At 38.2% G+C, this 23,358-nt stretch overlaps 1 protein-coding gene across 1 annotated transcript in view; it reads right to left on the reverse strand.

Moving 5' to 3' along the window:
• Positions 1–2,699: 2,699 nt before the first annotated feature.
• The window catches only part of LOC124167643, a 30,169-nt gene continuing 9,510 nt past the window's right edge, over positions 2,700–23,358 (reverse strand). The window contains exon 4 of the mRNA XM_046545623.1: positions 2,700–3,018. Coding sequence (XP_046401579.1) covers positions 2,700–3,018 — 319 coding nt within the window. The remainder of the gene's footprint in view (positions 3,019–23,358) is intronic.

A 23,358-nucleotide genomic window follows, 5' to 3' on the forward strand; every position in this document is an offset into this window, starting at 1 on the left:
ACTCGGGTTCGTTTACATACGGGGCACGTTTACGGAGTGCACTTTTACCAAACCGAGTTATAAATGGCTCGCCACAATTTGGACTTTATTAACTGCTTTATAAAACCACAATGTCTAAATTTTGATAAGTTAAAACATAAAAATAAGAAAATTCACAGAAAGAAATTCTGCGTAACAAGCCCTGGTCAACTCTATGTAGATAGAGAAAATGCCTTTCTGACAAGCAATTGTAATACTAATTGTTGTAGTTTTATTGAATTTTTTCCTTACGGTATTATAATAAGTCAAAAATGATTCAAATCGGCTCCGCCGCTCATTATTTATAAATGCTATAACCAAAATGTTCATTGTGAAATATGATTTTATACTTTCCCGGCGAATAATGTGGGTAAACTCTTCTCGGGATTCCCACCGGATTAATGTTTTTATAACGGCTAACGTTTCAAGTACCGTCTCGGCACTCATCATCAGGGCTGAATGTTGATTTATTTAAAATAAATGTTCATTGATTGCTAGGCGGTGCGAAGTTCGCCGGGTCAGCTTGCATAAAAAACAAATTAAGCCCTTTATAAATTATGAGTAGAGCGCGGAAAAAAAGTCTCCAATTTTTCAAAAAAAAAAGTCGCCTAAAAAGTTGTCAATATTTTTGAAAAAAGTCTCTTTAAAAGTCTGAGTAATTTCCATGAGAAAATGGCTGAATTTAACTGAATTAATGGAGAAAAGAGGGTAGAGATGCGGATTCGTGGGTTTACGTGTTATTTTATTGACTTTTAAGACAGGAGATCACCATAATTTGTAGAATATTTTTTTTAAATTCCTAATAACACTTTCTTGGATGATCAGCAATTGTTTAAGAATATAGTTGACCCCTGTAATTTTTTTAGCTGATCAATGTCTATCTTCATTTTGAAATAGAGAAATTAAAGTCAAATTACGGATTACGGATAACAGATTTTATTTATTAATTGTATGATATAAAATAAAGGAAAAAAAACCTATTTTCATTCAATTTGAGTTGTATTTCCAAAAAATTATCTATGAAGTAGTGACAGATAAGATATTTTTCTATGTTTTCCATGGTAAATGTTGTGCGACGTTCGGTCAAAATAAGTTTATACGTCGAAAACGATCGTTCAACTTCACATGTTGTAATAGGAACATATCGCAGCGTAGCCACTTCACTTAAGGTGAGTTTTTGTAAAACATTAGATGTCTGCCCCTTTACCTTTCCGTCGAGAATCTGAGCTATATCAGTCATTAACTTGAAGCCTTCGTTTTTATCCAAAACATTGCACAATTTGCCATAAACACTTATGGCTTGTTTACCCTTGACACATTCAAGTTTCTTCTTCACACCCATTATTGTTGACACCAAATCACTGAGGCTCAGGATAGAAGATTCAAGATATTTGATTTTTTCTACCAAAAACCCAAAGGATGCTGAAATACATATCATTTCCAGTGAGAGTGTACTATCTTCTAAGAGTTCTCGAGCATTTTCTTTACATTCTGCATCGTCTTCAGGGTCAATATTCTTTACAACCTGAAGTAAAAAATTAAATACATTTTTCCTCTATAATTTAGAACCTGCCGTTGTAGTTATTTTTAACTGAGCAAAATTGCAGGAATTCCATTTCATATAACGTGAGACTTTTCGAGAGATTTCGGAAATTCTAGATAACCTTTCATACATTTATATCATTTTTCCACTTATCTCCTGCAAAAAAGCAGAGTGCTAGCATACAGTGTAGCGCTCTCCCCTTGACAGCTGACCACCCGGGTTCAAATAAGTTGGTTCATAATGTCCCTTTGTGAAGTCTTTGGACACCCTTAGCAAGAAAGGGTGAGGTGGCCCAGGGAAAGAAAAAATATGTGAATTTAACATGCAATAAGACGTGTTAAGCTCTACCCTCACATATCCAAACCACCTTCGAGTTGAAGCACTTCATGAGTTTACTTCATGAACGGTGGAATAATCGAAAGAATTCAATGCAGTTTCCAGAGTTATTAATAAAATTCCGCATTAGCAATTGTTAGTAGCTTACACTTTACGGTAAATATTTGCTCCGTATAGTATGCACAGCATAAAAAACAAGATTTGTCCGACACAAAGTTGAACAAGTGTGGTCACAACAGCAAAATATTACCTTAGCGTGAAAAAAACGTATTTTCAATAAAAAAAGTCCCAGAAAAGTCTCTTTTAATTGAAAAAGTCACGCCACAGCAAAAAAGTCCCAAAAAGTCTCTAAGAAAGTAATTGAAAACGGTTTTATTTGATGAGATTGGTGAAGATTTTTATTTATAACCACAAAAGTCCCACTTTTACAAAACGTCGAAAGAGTTTTTTTTCCGCTCTCTAATTATGAGTATCTACTGAATAATAATTATGACAGTAAATACGCTGAAATTAAAAATTTTCAAAAGGAAAAATATTAGCTTCGAAGGGGATGCGAACCTAAGACTCCAGATCAGCAAACTAACGCTCTAATCATTTATCCATGCCACGAATTACTAACAGTTGGGAATGAAAGATATCCATGGCTTTGAAGTGGTAATCATGGGAACAGGACCTGAGAACCGTGAACCATGGAACATCGAACTAAAGAAAAGCACGTGGTTCAGAAACAACTTCATCGATAACTCAGAACCAGTCTTGAACTTCTGGGCTATGGAAGAGCAGAGGAGCACGCGGTCCAGCCTTACGCGGACAGGTAATTGGCATGGTGGAGGGCGGTAAAACAGTTGCCCAAATAGCTGGCCAGCTCAATTTGTCCTGGAATACCGTGTATTACTGGGTACGGCGTTTTAGGGAAGGCGACGAATTCCTGAAGGACGGGCGAAGAAGCGGCAGACCTCGGGCCACCAACGATTTGGAGGACAACAGGATTCGCCATTTGATTGAGGGTAAACCTCTCAGTGTTGGCGGAGTAGCTGCGATTTCCAGGAAGGCGCAATTTGGTTGCAGCTACGCAACAATTAGAAGGCGGGTGATTGCGCATGGCATACAACACCACAAACCTGCCCTAAAGCCTTTCTTAACTGAGCAGGAGAAGCATTCGAGGTTGTTTTTCAGCAGAAATAATTTAGTAAACGACTAGGTTTTTTGGGACTTAACTATTTTCGCGGGCGAAAAAACTTTTCGCAGCAATCAGGAAGGAATAATAAAACTGTGGAGGGCAAGGAATACACGGTATGAAAGCATTTCTTTCATTTCTTAAATTGCTAATATTTATTTCTATTGTTTTGTCAATCATGATGGAATTGATTAATGCAACACGAACACATTACGTTCATAGATACGATCAGCGGCACATCCTTACAAGGAATAACTCAGGACGCCTCAGCAAAAGTTATTGGGGTGCAATGACGGCTGCAGGGCCTGGGCCTATAGTTTCCACGTCTCCAAGACTAAATGCAGAGGAGTACGTGGGTATCCTGACGAACCATCTTCTGCCGTATATTGAAACGGTCGTTCCGCCTAGCGAGGAAGTGACTTTCCTCCAGGACAATTGCCCAATCCATAGGGCAAATATCCTTTCTAATTTTTTTGAACAGCATCCACGGATTCATGTTTTGCCATGGCCATCTAATTCCCCAGACTTGAATCTCATAGAAAACCTTTGGAGTGTAGTGGTGAGAGAATGGGACATTGGGAATGAGCGCAATCTGGATGCGCTAAATGGTCATGTGCGCCAAATATGGCAATCGATTGGACGCCGTCCTCAGGTGTGCGAGAATTTAGTTCGTTCTATGAGCTCCAGACTGGAGGCGGTCATAGAAAATAATGGTGGTATTACTCGCTATTAATTAGATAAAACCAACGCTTACGCCTTCCGAAGAATAATTTGCAAGCTTTGCCATTTTTGTATCATGTTTTGATTTTTTAACTTTTATTGGTCGATAAAAGATGTTACGAAAATTTACAATTATTTTTTATGCGTATGTACTGAAAAAAACACGGCAATCAAATTAATAATTTTAAAGTTTTCCATAAGTTTTTGGGTTCATAAGTAATTATTTTTGATTATTTATTTAATTATTATTTTCACTTTAAGTCATTTTTATTTGATCATTCGGGGAGAGATGATTGATATCCACAAATTTAACTTACCTGGGATTCATTTTATAATTTGTCATGGTAATAGAATTTACTTCATTCCTTTAGTTTTCGTTTTTCAATATTAAAAGGTTTATCTGTTGAACGATTCTCAGTTAAGTTAAAAAAAACTTGAAATTATTTAAGAGTTGTAGTGGGTTATTGAGCTCTACTACCCTCTAGCGCTATATGCCTGCTACGGAAAGTGAATAGCATGAGTGGGTAATTTCACGGAAACAAATTTTCGTTTTGACAGTGCATAGGTAATTCTCTCCGAGGGCTTTTTTCAAAAATCTGGCGGTGGTGGACATTTTTCTGTTGAATGTCGTTCCCATCCTGTGTGGTGTGTGGGTAACACTGCAAGTACAAAATATCTGTCCGTCGCATGTGACGTTCAGACCCTTGGCGCCTTTTGTTAAGAACAAGAGAAAGCCGATGCCAGCTTTCTCTACTCCCTATCTTTTTTAACGTGCCCTGAACGCGCAAGTGAAGTTATTTGTCGTTCGCCTTAACACAGTACTTGAAAGAGGATTCAAATATTGGCGAATTCCTTATTTCCGCCATCTTTAATAATGATATATATGCAGGGGTGCCGACTCATAAAAAAATATTGGGGAAGCCCATACCGGGGGTCTTGCCCAGGGAATTTTTATAAATAGTGCGTTTAAAAGTGTAATTTCGAAGCTTTATTTCAAATCCCTAGACTGAGGTTTGTGGTGATGAACATTGTGCTTTATCACCCGTCTCAAGAGACGTGTGATGAAGCATGGTACTCATTTCAGAAAATCATAATAATCAACAGCTTTCTAAACCAATCAATGCAATAATCAACAACTATGCGTGACCCTTCATCGCCAATCTAAAATCATTAAGTTAATACCAACGCTGGGTTTGAATGCGCCCCTTACCGTCGGGTTACGGTTACCCCTTTTGCAAATCCCTAATTTTCAAAATGGGTACTAGCAATCCATAAAAATGATACGTCAACCCTTGCCCAATTCTTAACTTGTATATTACCATTTACCATTAAAAAAAAGTATATAACGGTTGCAGCGAATTTAAATTATTTGAAACCCATTATTAAATACGAAAGGAGTTACCAAGGAAAAAAAGTTGAGGTTTTAATTCCGAGCAGGGGAATCGATCCAACAACACTTACTTTGACGACGTCGCATTTACTCCACTACGCCACCACGACTGGTGACGTTAAGGTTTTTGTAATACATAATATCAGACCAGCAGTGAAAACCGGAGCAAGGACATAGAGTATGCACACGAAATTAATCATTAAATCCATCAAAGATCGAAACAAAACGATAAATTTAGCAAGCAACTTCTCCCTCTTTGTTCATATATTTTCACATGGATGCGAAATATTTGCAGTGCGTGAGCAAGGAAAACAAATGGAGTAAGGGAAACTAAATTTTCTTGAGAAGCAGAAGTGGCGCCACAAACTTTGTCCTAAAACTTTTGAAAGTGACTTTACGTTAATAATTCATTTGAAGGTATTTTTTACCGTGCTCATTAGGACATATAGTTAAAACTCAATGAATTTCTATAAAACTAACTTTTTAAAAGTTTCATTTTTCGCGCCTATCTGGGGAAAACAAACTTACCCGTGATTGCGAAGTTTCACGAAAATTCTTCCGTGTGACATAGAAGTAGATTTGCCCCTCCGAAGAGCCATCACTCGGAGCTGCAGCGAACTACTTCAAATTCCATATCTTCAGTTGGCAGAGCAGTTCAAACCATACGCGGCAAGATGAAGATGAGGTGGTTTGTGAAGAAGTAAGTGGTCGGGGAAAATATATAATTATAGTGAAATATTTCATTTCTGGATTGCGTTAAAAAAATTGTTTTTCTGATTCTATCTAAATCGTAAACTTTAAATTTCTGCTAGCACAAACATAAAGCTTCTCCCACAACACTAACAAATGCCCCCATTAATGATAGAATTTTTAACTGGTTAGTTGGGGTTAACTTGGTTTACCGGGACAGCTTGTTACGCGACTGCGGCGCGTCTCATAATGAGAATCAGTGGCGCAGCGAGGGGTTGGGGGATAAAAAACTGAACTGGGCACTTTTTAAAACCTATGGTTCCACACGTTGGTTGTCATGACGGCCCGGCGTTTACCTCTGACCTTTGACCTCCGTATTAACCTTGGTGGTCATTCAGTGTACAAGACAGGTATTCGTACAATACTAATGACTTGGACACCCTTTAAAACCTTTGGATAGATACCTTTGTTGGTATGCTATTGCTTTTGCCACCCCTGTGACCTTTACTGTGACCTCACTGGATCAACGGTTGAATTTTCGAAAATAAAAGTGTTATTTTCGGTATTTTCATGTCCGAAAACCTAAGAATAGACATCTTGGTCGATGAAATTCGGACTTTTTTCTATCTCGATTTTTTTAACATTAAAACCCCAAAAAGCTAATTAAAAATTTTGGTTTGGACCCAAATTATGAGGTCAAAAGTTCAAAATTGTGAAATTTTGCTCACAGTAATATAAATAGGTCCTTTCCCCATAAGTATGCCAATTCTTATGAATATTGCTCAAGGTTAAGTCAAAAATTAGAGGTGAAAAATTGCGCACGAACTGTGGAACAGTTTGTGTATACACTCCCTTAACTCCTTTATGAGGATAAAAATACTTTTCAACTGATAAAAAATTACATATTTTTTGATAAAATTAAGGGGGATCATAAACCCCCTTAACCCGCCCCTAGCCTGAGGCGCCAAAAGGATCTAAATACAGTCATTTTAATGTTGAGGATTTCAACCTAGATAAAAAATGCTACTTTGATTGTTAGGCATGAATAGTAACGGTTTGCGGAGAGACTGGGCGCTTGTCCCGGTCACAGCCAATGTCCAACTCAACCGAGTCCCTTACTCTACCCTGCATATATATCCCCAAGCAGGCCAAGATGGCCGGCCTAGGCATATTAGAGGAGTAAAGTCCGGGATGGACGGTCGGCGAGATTGGCTGCAGACGGGACAAACCTCCAGGACACATTGCGTGTCGGATCCTTTATTATACGAAGGTACAAATTACAATATTCATCGTCTTTGAACAGGGGTCCGCTTCCTTTGCGGAGACAGGCGAGCACAGCCTGATTTTCGATACATACAATTAATTCAATAAAATCTGGGAGAACAGGAAATAACAAGAGCACGCCGCGCAGGGCTGCTTCACCTTCCGCATGGAGTCCTAATGGATCACATGCAGTTGTTTTAATGTATTTTAAGAACCTGAATACCCTATTTTTTCTTTTTCGCCTGAAGTGTACTTTTAAACAAATGGAAATTACGAATGACTCAAATTGTCCCCAGTTTGTCATTATAACTCACTCTAGCTCCCCTCTCCTAGTATGTAAGGGGAAGGAGGGAAGGTTCTCGAGACTGAAGAGTCTTGCACGCATCAAATAAGGCGCGGCTGGTGGCGGGGCGGCGCATAGTGGACTTGAATCGAAAAAAGCTGGCCAAAACCTTAAATACAATTTTTTTGAGCTAGGAGGTTGAAACTTCGCAAATATATTCTCAAATAAATTGTGCATAACTTTCCAGATTATTTCTTTCCTGTATCTTCACGTTAACAATATGTTAGAGGTCAAATTTGAACAAATTTAGCGAAAAACCTTCGATCTTTTCTGATCCTCGTGCAGTGGTTTCATGAATAGTATCATTGTCAAAACTGTTATTTCATCTTAATTAACACTTCTTTTTCTTTCATTTGGAGAGTTTTCCAAGATATTTTTTCATCATTAACCATACCTAGATATATTACAAAATGGCGGAGCCTGCAGGCTGTTTTCAGCCAATTTTTTTACATTAACGTAGAGAAAAAGTAGATACTTCCTCCGACTTACGCCAAATGACTTATACCACGCCGTTCTATGAAGCTTCTTCATTGTGAATCTAAAGTAAAATCCTACACCAGCTCGTAACTCCGATTTTTACATCGTTTTTTCGAACGCGCGGTCGACTCCAGTTCTGGACGGCGGCGGCGGAGAGTACGGAGAAAAATATAATCTGGAAGGTTATGCACAATTTATTTGACAATATTTATGCAAAGTTTAAACTTCCTAGCTCAAAAAAATCGTTTTTGAGGTTTTGGCCAGATTTTTTCGATTCTAGCCCACATATTCCCCCCGCCGCGGTGGGGGAAATGCGTCGGGCGCCTTTGAAGCAGCGTTTCGATAATAAGCAATCACGATACGATAAAACTGTTGGAATATTTGTCCTTCGATCTCTAAATTGCCATTTATATCTGAGAAAATGTTTAATCAGGGTCGAAAACCTAAAAATTCAAAATAACTGAGGCACAAACCTGAGGCTTTTTATGTTTTTTTTTCTCACCAATTAGCAATATTCAGACCACGAATTCTTAAATCGGATATTTTTTTTCAAATGTAAGCGCCCGTCTACCCTTAGGGTGTTAGCAGGAAGTGGCCAATCACCAACATGCAAAAGGATTCCCACGTGTAGGTACACCCCACGGTCATAAAAAAAACACATTATAGCACGTACAGATGGTTTGAGCTCCCAAAAAGCGTGGATCACTCCATGCAACCCGAGATTAAAATACAAACACACCCACATGGACAGTGGAATCGGAAACCCAGAGCGGGCCCGCAAGGGGTACTCTCTCAAGGTCCGGGAACCAAGTCAGAGACTCATACGCCCGCGCCATCTCAAGAGTGGAAGGACAGAGGAAAGAAAAAAGGATAGGAGGCATCGCCGCGATGAGAGCCCGAGGACACCTCGAGGAAGGGATAGGGTGTAACACCTAATTTTGAGTTGTTTTGAGTTGGATGTTGGTGTGACGATTGATGGGAGGAGGACAATGAAGCGGGCAATAATGAACAGCAGAGGGGAACGGATGAATTGTTGTTGACGGCGAGGGAGGGAGAGTAAGGGGAGTTGGATTGTAAAGGCCGTTTTACATAGTACACGGAATCGCGCAATCTGACGTACGTGCGAAGGCGCAATCGAAATTGCGTCGTGTAAAGCGGTGAATTGCTAGAACACATGCGAGAATGCGTGGATGCAAGACGGCAAAATAGCCCCTGTTCTAATTTCGTTCATGCATTCGCGCAATTTCACGCCATTTTAGAAATGAATGCACCTCTAACCTGCGCAATTCCGTGCCCCGTGTAAAATGGCCTTAATAGTCGTAGCGTGCGAATGTGTTTTTGCTCCCGAGTTTGTTTATACAGTGTAATAAGAATATTTGTGAACCATTGAAGAGGAAATAAAAAACGTTACAAGGGAATGGCGGTGAATTCTTCTCGGGTTTCCATCCGGGTGAGCTCCATCTCCATCGCTGCCGACTTTTCGATAGAATCTTCAACAGAGACGAGGGTTTCAACTTAAGTAAGGCATGGAACCCGATTTTGAAAGTGGCGGGAAAAGCGCACTCTTTCTCCGCCAATCAGAACGACCCAACATAACGACCGAGGATATATAAACCTGGCACTTTCCTACTGGCATCATCGGCCCTGATGACGATAGAAAAGGATTCTATCTAAACGTCGGCAGCGATGGAGATGGAGCTCACCCGGATGGAAACCCGAGAAGAATTCACCGCCATCACACGCCGGGAAAAAGTGAAATCTTACGTTACAAGGGAATACCCTCGCCGCTAAGAAAGCGACCAGGGCCCACCACTAGTGAAACCATGATTTAATGTTTCTACAGAAAAGGAAAAAAATTCCCATGAGGAGGGAAATTTCTACTATTTTTCGTAGATCACCCACGTAGACAATGAGAATGAGGGCTCAAGGGGAGCCCTTCAGGGATACAACACACCGGGGCCGGGAACCAAGTAAGAGACTTATACGCCCGATCACCCGGGGAGGGGCTGGAGAGGAAGGAAAAAGGAAAGAGGCGCCGCCGCGATAGGAGCCCGTCGACGCCTCTGGGGTAGGATAGGTTCGGAAGGGATGGGACGGGAAAAACACCTTAACGCTATGGAAGCGAAAAGGGCCCAACTAAATAGAGAAACCAGGCAAAGCCATCATTGTTCTAGCGATTTTGGAGGATTATCCTATGAGAAAGAATAATCTAACGACCAAATCCTTAGAACTCACATAGGCAGCCAAAACTTCCCAACGCACGGGCTGAAATAAAAAAAATGGTAAAAATTATGGAATGGCGTCTAGTGCTCTAACGTCACAACATGGCGGACGCAAATTTTACGCGACTTTTGACATAGAATAGAACAGAACTAAGAAAGTGTACGTCGAAATATTCATTCGTCCTGGAGATTAAATACATTTTTGTGAATATATACCTGAAGAAATGTTTAAAAGGATCCGCTTACGACGCCAAAATTTATGCTAACGTTTTAACACGAGGATAAGTCTCGGCAACGCTTTGGAACCGGGACTTGATAAACTTTTTTGATTGATGACGACGATTTTTATAACAATATTCATTATTTGATGTCTTAAAGTAATCTTGTTATTTATACATGCTAAATTTATAATTTATGCTGAATAATGTGCTGAATCAGTGGATAAAGATTGCACATTTCCCATAAATATTTCACCTTCTTACTCATTACCAACATAATATATGCTCTAAAGCACTGGATGTAACAAGTGACTTTGTCCACAGTCAGGCGCATGGGTGCAAGTTATATACACCATGGATAAATTTCGCCATGAAAACATATTTTGCTTCGCAGGGATGCAAATCCGGATCTCCCCATGACTCTTCAGCATAGATTTTACCTTCTCGGTCTGAGAAGATGGCTTGGTGGCATAATTGGCAAGAACGCCTCTTTTATCTCCATGATATAGCCTGCCCGATTATTTCCGAATCCATTGCATGAAAGGAGTGAATCACATAAGAGGCTGCTCAAACGAAAAATGTGGCCAAAATCATCTGTAACCTTCAGGCCATCGTCTCCCCTGTAGCGGAAACAGAAAAAACTCAAGGGGGGCGCAAAAGATACCTTGAGTTTACTTTACTCTTATCGTAATAAAAATAATCAAGTCATATGCAAAGTTTAATAAGGTTTAAATTGAAGTGATTGTGTAAAAATACAATACAATGCCATCTATTGATTTAAAAAAGTTAAAATTGTGGTTCTGCATTGTTTGGCAATACGGGCGGCGCCGCAAGGGGTGGGCGCGCGCCCCGTGCGCCCCCCATCTGTATCCGCCACTGCGTCTCCCTCATAATTTTCCATATTATTAGAGATAAAATACAAGTTGATATTGGTTCCAATGGAAGTCGACACACCAGTTTTACTATTCATAACATTTACCCACCAATTTGCGTTTCTCTTTCTTCTTCACTTAGGCAAACGTCCTTTCTAGCCCACCTAGAAGACCTGTTTATCTTACTATCCTTTTCTCATTAACCAAACACGCCTGTTTTATTCACAGACTTTAGCATCACATCGTAACTTAGCAAAGTTGGATCAATTGTTAGGTGATGGAGGAATTGAACTTCCGTGAAGGAATGGGGAAATACTAATAATTAAAGTCGTTTTCCAACGCATTGTTTCAATACAAAATTTCATTTTGAATGCCTCTGCGTATTCGTATGATTTTCATGTCCTTGGTTTCTCACCAAAGAAAGTGTAGAGAAAATATTGCTGTAAATAATTCATGCAAATGAGTTATATGTGCATAAACTGCCAGTAAGTATATTTAAGGCACGCACTTACATTGCTGAGAGATTGTAATCGTATCAATGCACGAGCTATGCGTATCTTTAAGTAAAAGTAAAATGTGTAACTACTCGATGGTGGTTTTAAACAGTTTCTCCATCAAGGCTACCTAAAGTTAATGTTCATTTGCTATTGAAATGTGATTTGCTGTATGGCGTAATAATGAACTTGCTATTTTCGATTTTTTACGCTTTATCAGCTGGTTTGTAGCATCTGGTAATATTCACCTATCCTAAGGGAAAATTAGGATTAGGCTCGCATGCTAAGGAAGATAATTCACCCTATCTCTCTGTCCGATCATACCCGCCCCAGGAATCTTCTCAAAATCTGGCAAGCCTGTATTAAAACAGCGTTTTGCCCGAGATCAGGTTCTTGAATTCCAGGCATTCAATTTCTTTTTTGAACCGTTTAGATAAGACTCCATCCGAAGAGATTATTAGTGGGTGAATGCTAACTTCTTCTAAATTTCAAATTTTTTTTATTTCACCAGCCAAATTTTGATATTTTTGTATTTTCTCTCCTTCCTTAGACTCAACATCGTGATTCATTGGCACTGCTACATCAATAATAGGTATGCTCTTTGCTGTGATTTGTGGATCAATAAAATATCAGGTAATCTATAAGGTTTTTTTTTTAAATATCGGTCGGTCCCAGTATATAATGTTTGTATTTGTCTCTAGAACGGCAGATGGATGGTATTTGTAATACGATGGAGTATTTTTTTTTTGAAGTCCATAAATAGTTGCCAGGTCTTGGTGGATATTTTTTTTCTAATTGGTAGTGCCTATTGAGATAGTTGTTCCCTGCAAGAGCTGAGCAGCCTGAAGTTATATGTTCAATGGACTCACCGGCTTTCCCAAATTTTCTAAATTTATCTATTATTTATAGTTTTAATATGTTTTTTTCTTAGTTACAAGTTCGTATGACTCAGTCTTGAATTGCCATCACAAACCCTTCAGCCTGCGAGAATTTAAAGCCATCTTGGAGCCATTTCAAAGATGAGCTTCTGTCAACCCAATCCTGCTGCATGACCGTAGGGAACAATCCATGAAAAACTTTGGACTTCCATTCCTGCTTCTGTTGGCTCAGGTCTGATATTTTTTTCTGATTCTGGTACGATCCAAGATTCAGTGGTATGCACTTCACGTACTCCTTTACTATCTCTTTCATAAATGCATCTTATGGCGCTTTTAAAGAGATTTTTATTGACTGTTCCTGAGATCGGCAATGTCGAAGAATATTTATTAGGCCTCTGCCTCCTTTCTTTCTTGGGATATATAACCTGATGACCGAAGCCTTATCATGTAAACATCGGAATTTATTTAAAAGTCGCCTCGTCAGTCGGTCCAGCTCATTTAGATCCGAATCAGACCATTTCAAAATTCCAAAGAATCAAGACAGGACAGGCACTGCCCAAGTATTTATAGCCGTTATCATGTTCCTTCCAGATAGCATAGTATTCAGGCTCTTCGTCACCCGTATTTTATACGCATCTGCTTGGGCTTTCTTCAATTCAGTAAGGTCTATCTGATGATTTTGATAAAAGCCAAAGTATTTATATGCACTAGTGATGTGCGAATGCTCGAAAACTCGAGTAGTTGGTACTCGACTCGAGTGTTTCGGTTAGTATTACGAATGTCGAGTCGAGTCGAATAGTTTCGGTTAAAGAGCTATCGAGACCAGTGAGTTCAGGAATCTGCCGACAGGAGACGCCATCATGAAACCCATGTAATAATATCGTTATGAAAGTCAATAAGTCGTTCAATTGCCTTGGCCCTTAATTTTCAGATTGCTGTATACGTAGCAGTCAGTAGTCGACGTCGCGTCGGCGCCATAAACCTTTCCGTCAGCCGCGGCGGCCGACCGTCTTCCTACCCGGCGGTGTATTCGGAATAATCGGAGTGAACTTCTACGTCGCTCATACTTTAATGTGCGATACTTGCATACCCAACCCTACTATCTTAACTCAAACACTGGGAGAGTACGTAAAAATTGTTTAGATTTCTAGGAATAAACATGTAACTATTCGGCTTTAGCGGGCAATCCCGGTTTTTCTCTGTTTGACGTCACATATAGTTCATCTTTTTGCCTTTTCGAATATTACTTATGTCCGATGTTAATTTTAGTTTATTCCTTTTCTGAGTTTTGTATCCTTCTTGAACTAACAAAACAGGAGTTGCTAAGGTTGATTAGCCTAAGTGAGAATTTAAGGAAAAAAATTTTGGTCCGTATAAAGTTCAACAGTTCGTTCGTATGGTCCAATTAAATTCCACGAAGATTCAAGATCCGTAAATATCGTTCACATAACTTTTCATAAAAATTCATAGAGTTCTCAAATATAACAATTTTATCAAGAAAGTAATTTTCCAGCCACACGAGCAGCAAAAAACTATTTTCTGCATACAGTAATACTATAACATGGAGGCGTCAAAACCAGCTAACTAATCATGTAGAACAACTGACTTTTCTGCATGAGAATTTGAAAGCATCAAATATTACATTATTCATTTACATATGTAGTCATTATTAGAATGGTGCAAATGCTTTTATTCAGAGCTCTTTATAGCATTTTGGATACATTTATAAATTAAATTGACATATTACTAGAGATTAGTTCTTTTCAATTGTACTAATGGAACTGTGTAAGACACATTAATTTTCATTCATCTCCTAATTCTGATTCAATTTCCATCCACAGTCCTCTTGATCTTTTCCTATGTAAATCAATCTATGCATTCAGGATAGAAAATCCTCAAGGGGATTTGAAATGGGAAATAGTTGGTGCATACATTATCATATTGCCAGATCCAGGAATGTCCAAACTCGACTCGACTAGATACTCGCGAGTAGTTTTGAACTCAACTCGATACTCGACTCGAGATGAAAAATCACTACTCGGATATCCCTAATATGTAACGTCCACAGGAAGTATCTCCATATCGTCTATACATTTCATTGGTGTTTGAGGTTGTCTCTCATTTAAGTGTAGATTGGGACACTTTTGTCCAGTTCAAATTCCATTCCTGTATCCTTACTAAACGTTTTTGCAGTTTTGGTGAGTACCTGAAGTTTTTCTTTGGATTCGGCGTACAGTTTCAGATCATCCATTAAGATTAAGTGATTGTTTCGGGCATCATTTCTGCGATTTAACCTATACCCGATGTTACATTTCTTAAGCTGAGTTGACAGTGGGTTAATTGCCTGACTGAACCATAGTGATGACAATGAGTTACCACGAAATATTCCTCTTCATGTTTATGGGACACATTCTCTGATTTTAGAGGTGGATATTTATTTTATAGTAAATAATAATAGTGATTATAATAATTATCAGTGATTGTGATCACGATTATTTTACGGTGAGTGAGTTTGAAATTAAATACCATTTCTATTTTGATTGTGGAAGTTATGGTTACTGATGGAAAAACATCTGTCAAAATCGGATTTTCGAGCAATCGATGTTTAATCGAAATGAAAAGCTCGACTTTTCGACAAAAATCGAAATTTTAACCGAAATATCGATAAATCGAAAGAAATTGACGATATTTTTCCACATTAAATACATTTTTTTACAAATAACGTCTTGAAATACATTCGAAAAAATGATAGATGCATTCGAAAAAAAACACTAAACTAATTTTAAATAAAATCTTTGTACATTTCACATGTGATCACATGTGAAATTTACAAAGCTTATTATTTACAATGAAGCAATTTCACCAAGTCACGCCTCAAAATCTTATTATGTGCGCTATTGCCGCAAAAAGGGCAAGCCTATACAGAAAATTATCCATCTAGTATGGAGTCGCAGGTTTAAACATCTATTTCAATGCTCAGTGTTTACCATCACATGTGAAATTTACAGTTTTTTACTTAAAATGAAGCAATTTCACCAAGTCATGCCTCAAACCATCAACTCAAAACACATTTGAGATGTAGAAAAAGCCCAAAATATTTACTTATAATGCATGCTTTATTTATTATTTGTAGTAAAAAATTACCAATGCACGCACATTAAAGTTTTTTGATCACCACTTGGAACCCTTCCGCTTCACTAATTATTTTAGAGAGATCAACTAATTTAGATGCTTTCTTGATGAACGAAGGCGTGCCTTTCCAATTCAACTAGCCTTAAGGCCTGGTTACAAGGTACATTAGAATGTACAAGATTCTGTACATTTTTTTGAATGGTTTTCTGAACAGATTCTTGTACATTCTCATGGACAAGATCCACGATTAGGTAGTTACACGGTACATTAGAATGTACAAGATTCTGTACATTTTTCTGAATGGTTTTCTGAACCAATTCTTGTACATTCTCATGGACAAGATCCACGATTAGGTGGTTACACGGTACATTTTGTCGTACATTTTTTCGTACATTTTAAATGCGCAACAAATTATTTCAACTTCAAATATAAACCAATGGGAACATGCAAACTTTTTTAAAAGTACTAGAACAATAAGATACTTACCTCAAATATACTTCCCGAAAATTTCGCGGATGAATAATGTTTTATAGCTGAGATATGAGCCATTAAAAATAATCTTCATCGACTGTTTGAAAACACGTGACGGAGCGTGCGCACTAGGGTTATGACTTTTTTGTAACCCCATGTTCCTGTACTGTCAATTGATGAATATTTGTTCAAAAGTAAAGAAAAAGACATTATTTTTATTCAGTTTTTAAAAAAGGTCACCGCCAACCCAAAAAAACTATTTTTACCATAGTAACGTATAAGGTGAAAAAATCATTTTGTGGCAGTTTTTTTATTTAAATTACAAATCAAATTATAATGATGCAATTTTATAACACTTATGTAGTAACACACATCTGTCCAGTGGCGTGGCGAGGGGGGAGGCCTTGGGGGTCTGGACCAACCCCCATCACCGAAATATAAAACACAATTACTTCCCCTCATAAAAGAAAACAAAATATTGATTATATCCTGAATTTACAAAATATTTCTTCGACAAATGAAGTTTTTTTCTATATTAAAAGTGTTAAAATTAGTTTTAAAACTTCTACTTGCTACCCTGTTTTTCAAAACTTCCTCCCCCTGGTTTCGGACCCCTCCCCTCGCGCACGTAATTTATGGCTACCCCAGTGGATCTGCCCAACTGTTAGAGATTTATCTACAAGTTCTGAGTAGCGAAGTTCTTTTTTCTGCTAAAATTATAAATGACAGAAGAGCTATTATTACTCGGGAATTCCACCTGGCATTACTTAAATTGGGTATTTTCTGAAACTTTACTCTAGGAAATCATCGGAAACGGAAAACCCGAGTTAAATGAAATAGAAATTTCATTTAATCACCTCATCCTGCTGATTCAGTAATCTCTTCTTTGCCATTCTTGAAATTCATTCATTCATAATTATATACAAGTACCTGAATAAATGGATATTATCAAAGTTGGGATACGTCTCATTTTCTCCAAGTTCATTATCCATTATTAAGCGAAGAAATCGATCAAGAACATGGTGCTGACAAGCAATGAATTGTGGCTTTTCTAGTTTCTTTTCAGCAAACACTGAATAACAACTCCATTCTTTCTTCCAGTATTCACATTTGTAGTGTCCGCAACAATCATGTTTACACTTTTCCATAAAGTTTTCCATTTGTTGCCATTCCAATTTCCATTAATTTTTTTAAATTAAAAATTTTTCTAATTGTAGCGTTTTCTTCATTTCTCCTATTATTGTAACGGCGTCTTTAATAGTGGGTCTGTAAATACCCAATTGTGAAGGCATATCCACATTAATCCCGTCTTGGAATGCCTGTTTACAAACTGCTGATGCTGTGCTGGTTGATAAATTGAAAGATGTTACTGATTTTGTTGCAATTTTGGTTTTGCAGTAGGTACTCCTTACATGTGCATAGGTTCTTTTTCTTCGGAATCTTGATATTCACTCTCTGTCTCTGATACACAAGTTGACATAATTTTTGCAATTGCTGTTGATAAAATAGATACCAAAGGCATTTTTCTTCTTTAGGATGGATGTCTAGATTCATTACTTGCTGCCTTTTCCGTAGTATGCCCTACCTTTCCTTTGCTCTCAATCTGTAGATGATATAACTTTCTGTCCTCATTGCACAGCTATTCACCATTTTCTTTTGTTATATCAAATACTTCACTCAATGAATAGCATTTTTCTCGCTTTACGAATTCATCATAAGCTTTACCTCATGTTCTTGTTTTAATTTTACTACTTGATTTGATGTTTGGAAATTTAATTTCTTTTTCCACAAACTTATAACTTCTTTCATAATGTATTTCACTCCTTCCTTTGATACATGGTCCAAGGGATAGAAAGCGGCCAACAACTTAGATTTTCAGTGTTACCCCGCTGTTCTTTTCCAGTGATTGTTCTTTTAGTGGAACAGTTCTCCTTTTCTTATGTGAATCTTGAAATTGAGTAAGACTCTTGCCCCAGATCTTCTCGTTCCTTTCAAAATTAGTTGCATTTCTCTTATGAGACATTATAATTTCAAATTGCAGTATGAGACTTGGAACAAATTAATTAGAAATAAGGAATAAAAGTTAATGAGAGTTAATGAGAAGAGCACCAACTTATAGAGTTACATGGAGAAAAAAATGGAGAATTTTTTAGAACTTTCTGGTCATTTCTATTAAGTAATATAAAGTTCAATACTGTCATATAAGATTTCAGAGAGTCTTACAAACATCCTGACTACTCAATAGAGTCCCATCATACAGGTTGAGATCTTTCAGGAATGTTTGACAAGGCTCAAGAAAGAACAGGGATGTACCTTGTATATGACTGAAATTCTAATTAGCAATTTCTTGTTGTGGGTGACTTTTTTTATAAATAGAACGAAACTAAGACTTCTAACATTATTTTTGGGCAAAAGTTCATCCTTCTGTGGCACAGGAAATTAAATTTTGTACAAAAAGTCTTAACCCTAGTGCGCACGTTACATCACGGCACGGTATCCACTGATGACAGGCCTACGAAGTGAATAGTAAAACTGTCTATGTGGGGCCTCAAACGCATATTTGGCGAACATAATTGCTGTTTTAACGTCAAACTTCGGATTGCGAATATTTTGGGTTGCCAAGGCGTTGTTGAAATAAATAAAGGCGATTGTTTGGGGAGCTTTGGAAAGATTAAATCCAAATAAGTTGATTGCAGATTATGATCTACGTTACACATCTACATCATATGCTTAATGCAGTAAGTGTATTGCAGCATGGACCTTCAATAGAAAAACGTGTGAAAACCATATAAATCGTGTATCTCATAAAACCATATAAAGTGCCCCGTCGCGTCGTCTAGTACCTCTATTTACTCGCCGGAGAAGTTTTTTGCTTGTGTTCGAAAGGACAAAAATAAGAGGAATAAGCGGTTAATGATTCACAGAACGGAGTCAAATACATTATCTATATTGTCAACGGGATATCCTCAACGTAAGTACACTCTTAAATCATGGTTACCGCAGGATTTTATCAAGTTACTTATTTCACTTTGTAAACAACTCTATAAATGTACCTATCATTCTACCCATTGTAGGATCAAATTATAAGGAAAGTGGCTGTTTACGAGAATAAATACTGATTACGATTAAACCACGGAGAAAAATAAGGAATGTATGGGGCGGCCGGCCTCTCGTCGAAAGGAGCCCCTAACAAGGAATATTCACGAAGTGTCTTTCGCCGATATCGTTCAAATTTTGTTGGATAGTAGTGTTCCACAACAAAAGCACATTTTAAAATTTTCTCGTGCCCTTAAGCCTTGTGATATAAAAAACAGGACATAATAAAGGCAGTTGAATTTTAGTCTTGAAAGCGAGTGTGTCGTGATTTCCCTCCATCCTTCTCCTGTGAATCGGCGCACGCTACAGGAATATACTAGAAATATGAGGCTTTTCGCATGGTAAATTCAATATTTATTACTGCGATGCCCATAGCGTTCGCTGCATGTCAACGCAACACCTAAAATTTCGACTCGTTTTGCAGTCGGTCTTGATTCAAAAACAGGAACTCGAGTAAATACAGTGTAAATAGTACTTGAAACTTATTTCTTTGCCTATCACATGCTTTTTTATGACCTTTTAACGATCATTTGGATCTCATTCTTGGACAATTCTCGCGGTTCATACATTAATGGCCTTTCCATCTGATCCTTCCTTTTACCCATCCCCTTTTCTTGTGTTCCATTCTTTCGCTGCCCATATCCAATCAGTGAGATATCCAAGTCAAGCAAGATCATATCAAATCCAAATAACTATCGGGGCCGTATGTAAACAAAGAAGTCGCCTATACAAGCCAGATGAAATGAATGTGTCATTTTCGTAGTCTGCCACCAGGTGACTCTGAGTTCAAATTGTATGATTGTCTGAATGAAATTAAGGCCTGGTCACACGGAACGGTAGAAAAAAGTCTTTCCCTCGGGATGGATGAATGGATGTTATCATAGGCCGGTAGTGACGCTGCTGAGATCGAAGTAAATGGTCAAGGTCGAAGTTAAAAAATCAAGTTTGGATAGAAACCCGAAGATAGTAGCTCGATCATGATTTCCTCGATTTTTCAATCGATCAAAAATCGATTTTTGATTTTTCTATGTTTCCAGCGCTCGTTACGGAATGGTTATTGTTATGGAAGGATGGTGGAGGCCGGGTGATGCCGGGTGCGGGTTTTCGGTAGAAAAAACACGAGTGTGTTTTTTTCCTACCGTAGGAGAGACGTGCGTGTGTATCCGAAGCTGTTTTGCCCGTGGCTCAAGGCCCTTCCAATTAGCTGGGCGGGGAATTTGAGAAGAGGGTGGGTTGCGTGGGGGGAGAGGATTCTGTGACAGGAGAAGACTTAGTTGAGGGAGTGGGGAGGGGAGGAAGCAATTAGTCTGCCCGATTCCTTGTATGTTGCATTATTATTAAAGTATTCAAACGATTAACGTAAATTTCTATGGATTACTTGAGAAGAATTATGGGATCCTCCCACCCCATCAACCACTTCCCTCTTCAAATCACAAAAAGGCCTAATCCCTTTCATTTTATCCAAAAATCCTATTCATTTCCTTCCTCTCCCTCGTTTACCTAACATTCTACCCTCTGATACTGTTTTCAACATCCCCTTCCCGCCAAGTACTCGCTCCATCCATACCTTCTGCCTCCTCCGTATCTAATCTAAAAGCTGCCTCTCCTCACCCAGCATGTCCAGCAATTCATCGTTCCTCCTCCTCTCCGTCTACTTTACATTCTCAATTCTTTGCCACACCCACTCAGTGCCTATTGAGATGGTTGTTTCATGCAAGAACTGAGTAGCCTGAAGTTGTTTTTTCAATCGACTCACCGGCTTTCCCACATTTTCTAAATTTATCTGTTATTTCTATCTTCAATATGTTTTTTTTTCATAATTATGAGTTCCGATGACACTGCCTTGAGTTGCCATCACAAACCCTTCAGTCTGCGAGAAAAAATAACCATCTTGGAACCATTTCAATGCCTCCAGTCTTTTCTCGTCCTCCTTCCTAAGTGTCTACGTTTCTGGGGCCGTATTCTGTAACTCCAAACCGACCGGTGCGGCACCGATTCGTCGGGTGCGACGTCACACCGACTCCCGGTAAGAAGTCGTGCGATTCTGTACGAACCCGATCGGTGCGGCCCCGACGTGAGGACGGGAGATCGTCGGTAGCCGTACCGACAGCAAAAATGTGTCGGTTCGGCCACCGACTAGTGGGTTTCATGAACTCCCCGGTGCGCATTGTACGTTTTATTTTGTGTTTACCTCATCACCGAGTAAATAATGAGGTTTGCTGCAATGTTATCTTTTTCTGCCCCTTCGAATACGCCTCTATAATTCACTGTGTCATCATCTATATTGATCACCTTGACAGAAATACATTGGGTAATAAACATGAGGTTTGCTAACATATAATGACTTTCTCTCATTTATTTTACCTCTTTCACTCGCTTGTAATAGGCTTTATTTCTCTCTATCATCATTTATTTGCTCCTTTGACATAAAATATATATATTTTGACTAAATATGAGTTTTGCCGCAATGTTATCACTTTATCTCACTCTGAATAGGCAACTATTATTTCACTCAATCATCATTTGGCGTTTCTCTCGGCATAGAAATAAGATCTTTTTATTTAAGTATGAAGTTTGCCACAACGGTATCAGTGTCTCTCATTTGTAACAGGCAACTAAATTTCATTTTATCGTCAGCCATTGATTCCCTTGACGATAAAAGAAGATATTTGTTAATAAGTATGAGGTTTGCCGCAATATTATCATTTTCTCTCACTTGGAATGCGCAACTTAAACATATGTATTTAACCCAATCACAATTTCTTTACTTCCTCGTCATTACACTTCTTTAAATTACACCCAGCTCCATATTTTTTTAACAATTTCTTAACTTGTTCCTCTAATATGACATTTACATTTCCTTTTGAATCCTACGTTCACGTTCCATGGTATGTTATTTTCGTCTGCTACGGTGCCAATGGCATAACCTTCCGTTGATAACATTTAGACGGAACTTACTTAATGACGACTATTTTAACAAATCATGAATAAATAGCAATATACGGAACCAATATTTAAAAGAAACTACGATCTCAAGGAGTGTTTCAATAATTCATTCCAGCAACAACAATCTCCAACACAAACAAACTATATTGTGATGTTGTAATATTGTTTCCTTCGATTCTGTAGGTACAGCATTACTACCACACATTATATAAGCATTGTTAACAACTTATCCAATATCGATTATCTTAATCTAGCAATAAAGTCATAATTTCCGCAAATAAAAAGATTGAGAATGACGACAGCAAACTGTGCGAATGAGTCTTCACTTGTTTTTACCCTTCTTTCATTGGTGGAGACACGTTAGATGACTTCTAACTTCGGATATATTCGGATTTTCCCTATTTGAGGAGGGGGAACCGTACCGACTAGTTTGATACCGACGACCATACTGAATCGCTGAATTAGCCGTTGCGACGGCTAATTCAGCGACGCGTCGTCGGTATGGAAACCGTCGTCGGTACGGAATGATGTGCTGTCGGTGGGCTGGGAAGGGAAACCGACCGGTGCGGTACCGACGAAATACAGAATACGGCCCCTGAACCGTAAAGCGCTACACTCGGAAAATCCTCAGTATTTTCACAGAAACAGTCAAATATGCCGATAAAAATAGTTAAAGTCTTGATTAACCCGTGCTCCATATTTCGAACAAAATTATGTCCAAGCATATAAAATAATGGGAACTTTTTTATGATTGCGGCTGTTAGTACTGAAAATATTTTTGCACCGAAAAATAACATAAAAATGTGAATTTCTTCGCTTGTTTTTATATTCCATCTCAATGAACGATATGACGCACAGCTCTTACCATTTGGAAACACAAATTTTATCGAACCAATTTGTTTCCCAACCAATTCTAATAAAAATTTATTTGAACTATTTGGTTGTAATTTATATAAAAAGATAAATAATTAATTTTTTCAATCAAGAAATCCATTTTCGTGAACTATGTCCTTTCCTCGATACGTAATTGTTTTATAATGCCAAAAATAGATAGTTTACTACTCTAACAACT

This window comes from Ischnura elegans, chromosome 11 (genome assembly GCF_921293095.1).
Source record: "Ischnura elegans chromosome 11, ioIscEleg1.1, whole genome shotgun sequence".
Taxonomy (NCBI): Eukaryota; Metazoa; Arthropoda; class Insecta; order Odonata; family Coenagrionidae; genus Ischnura; species Ischnura elegans.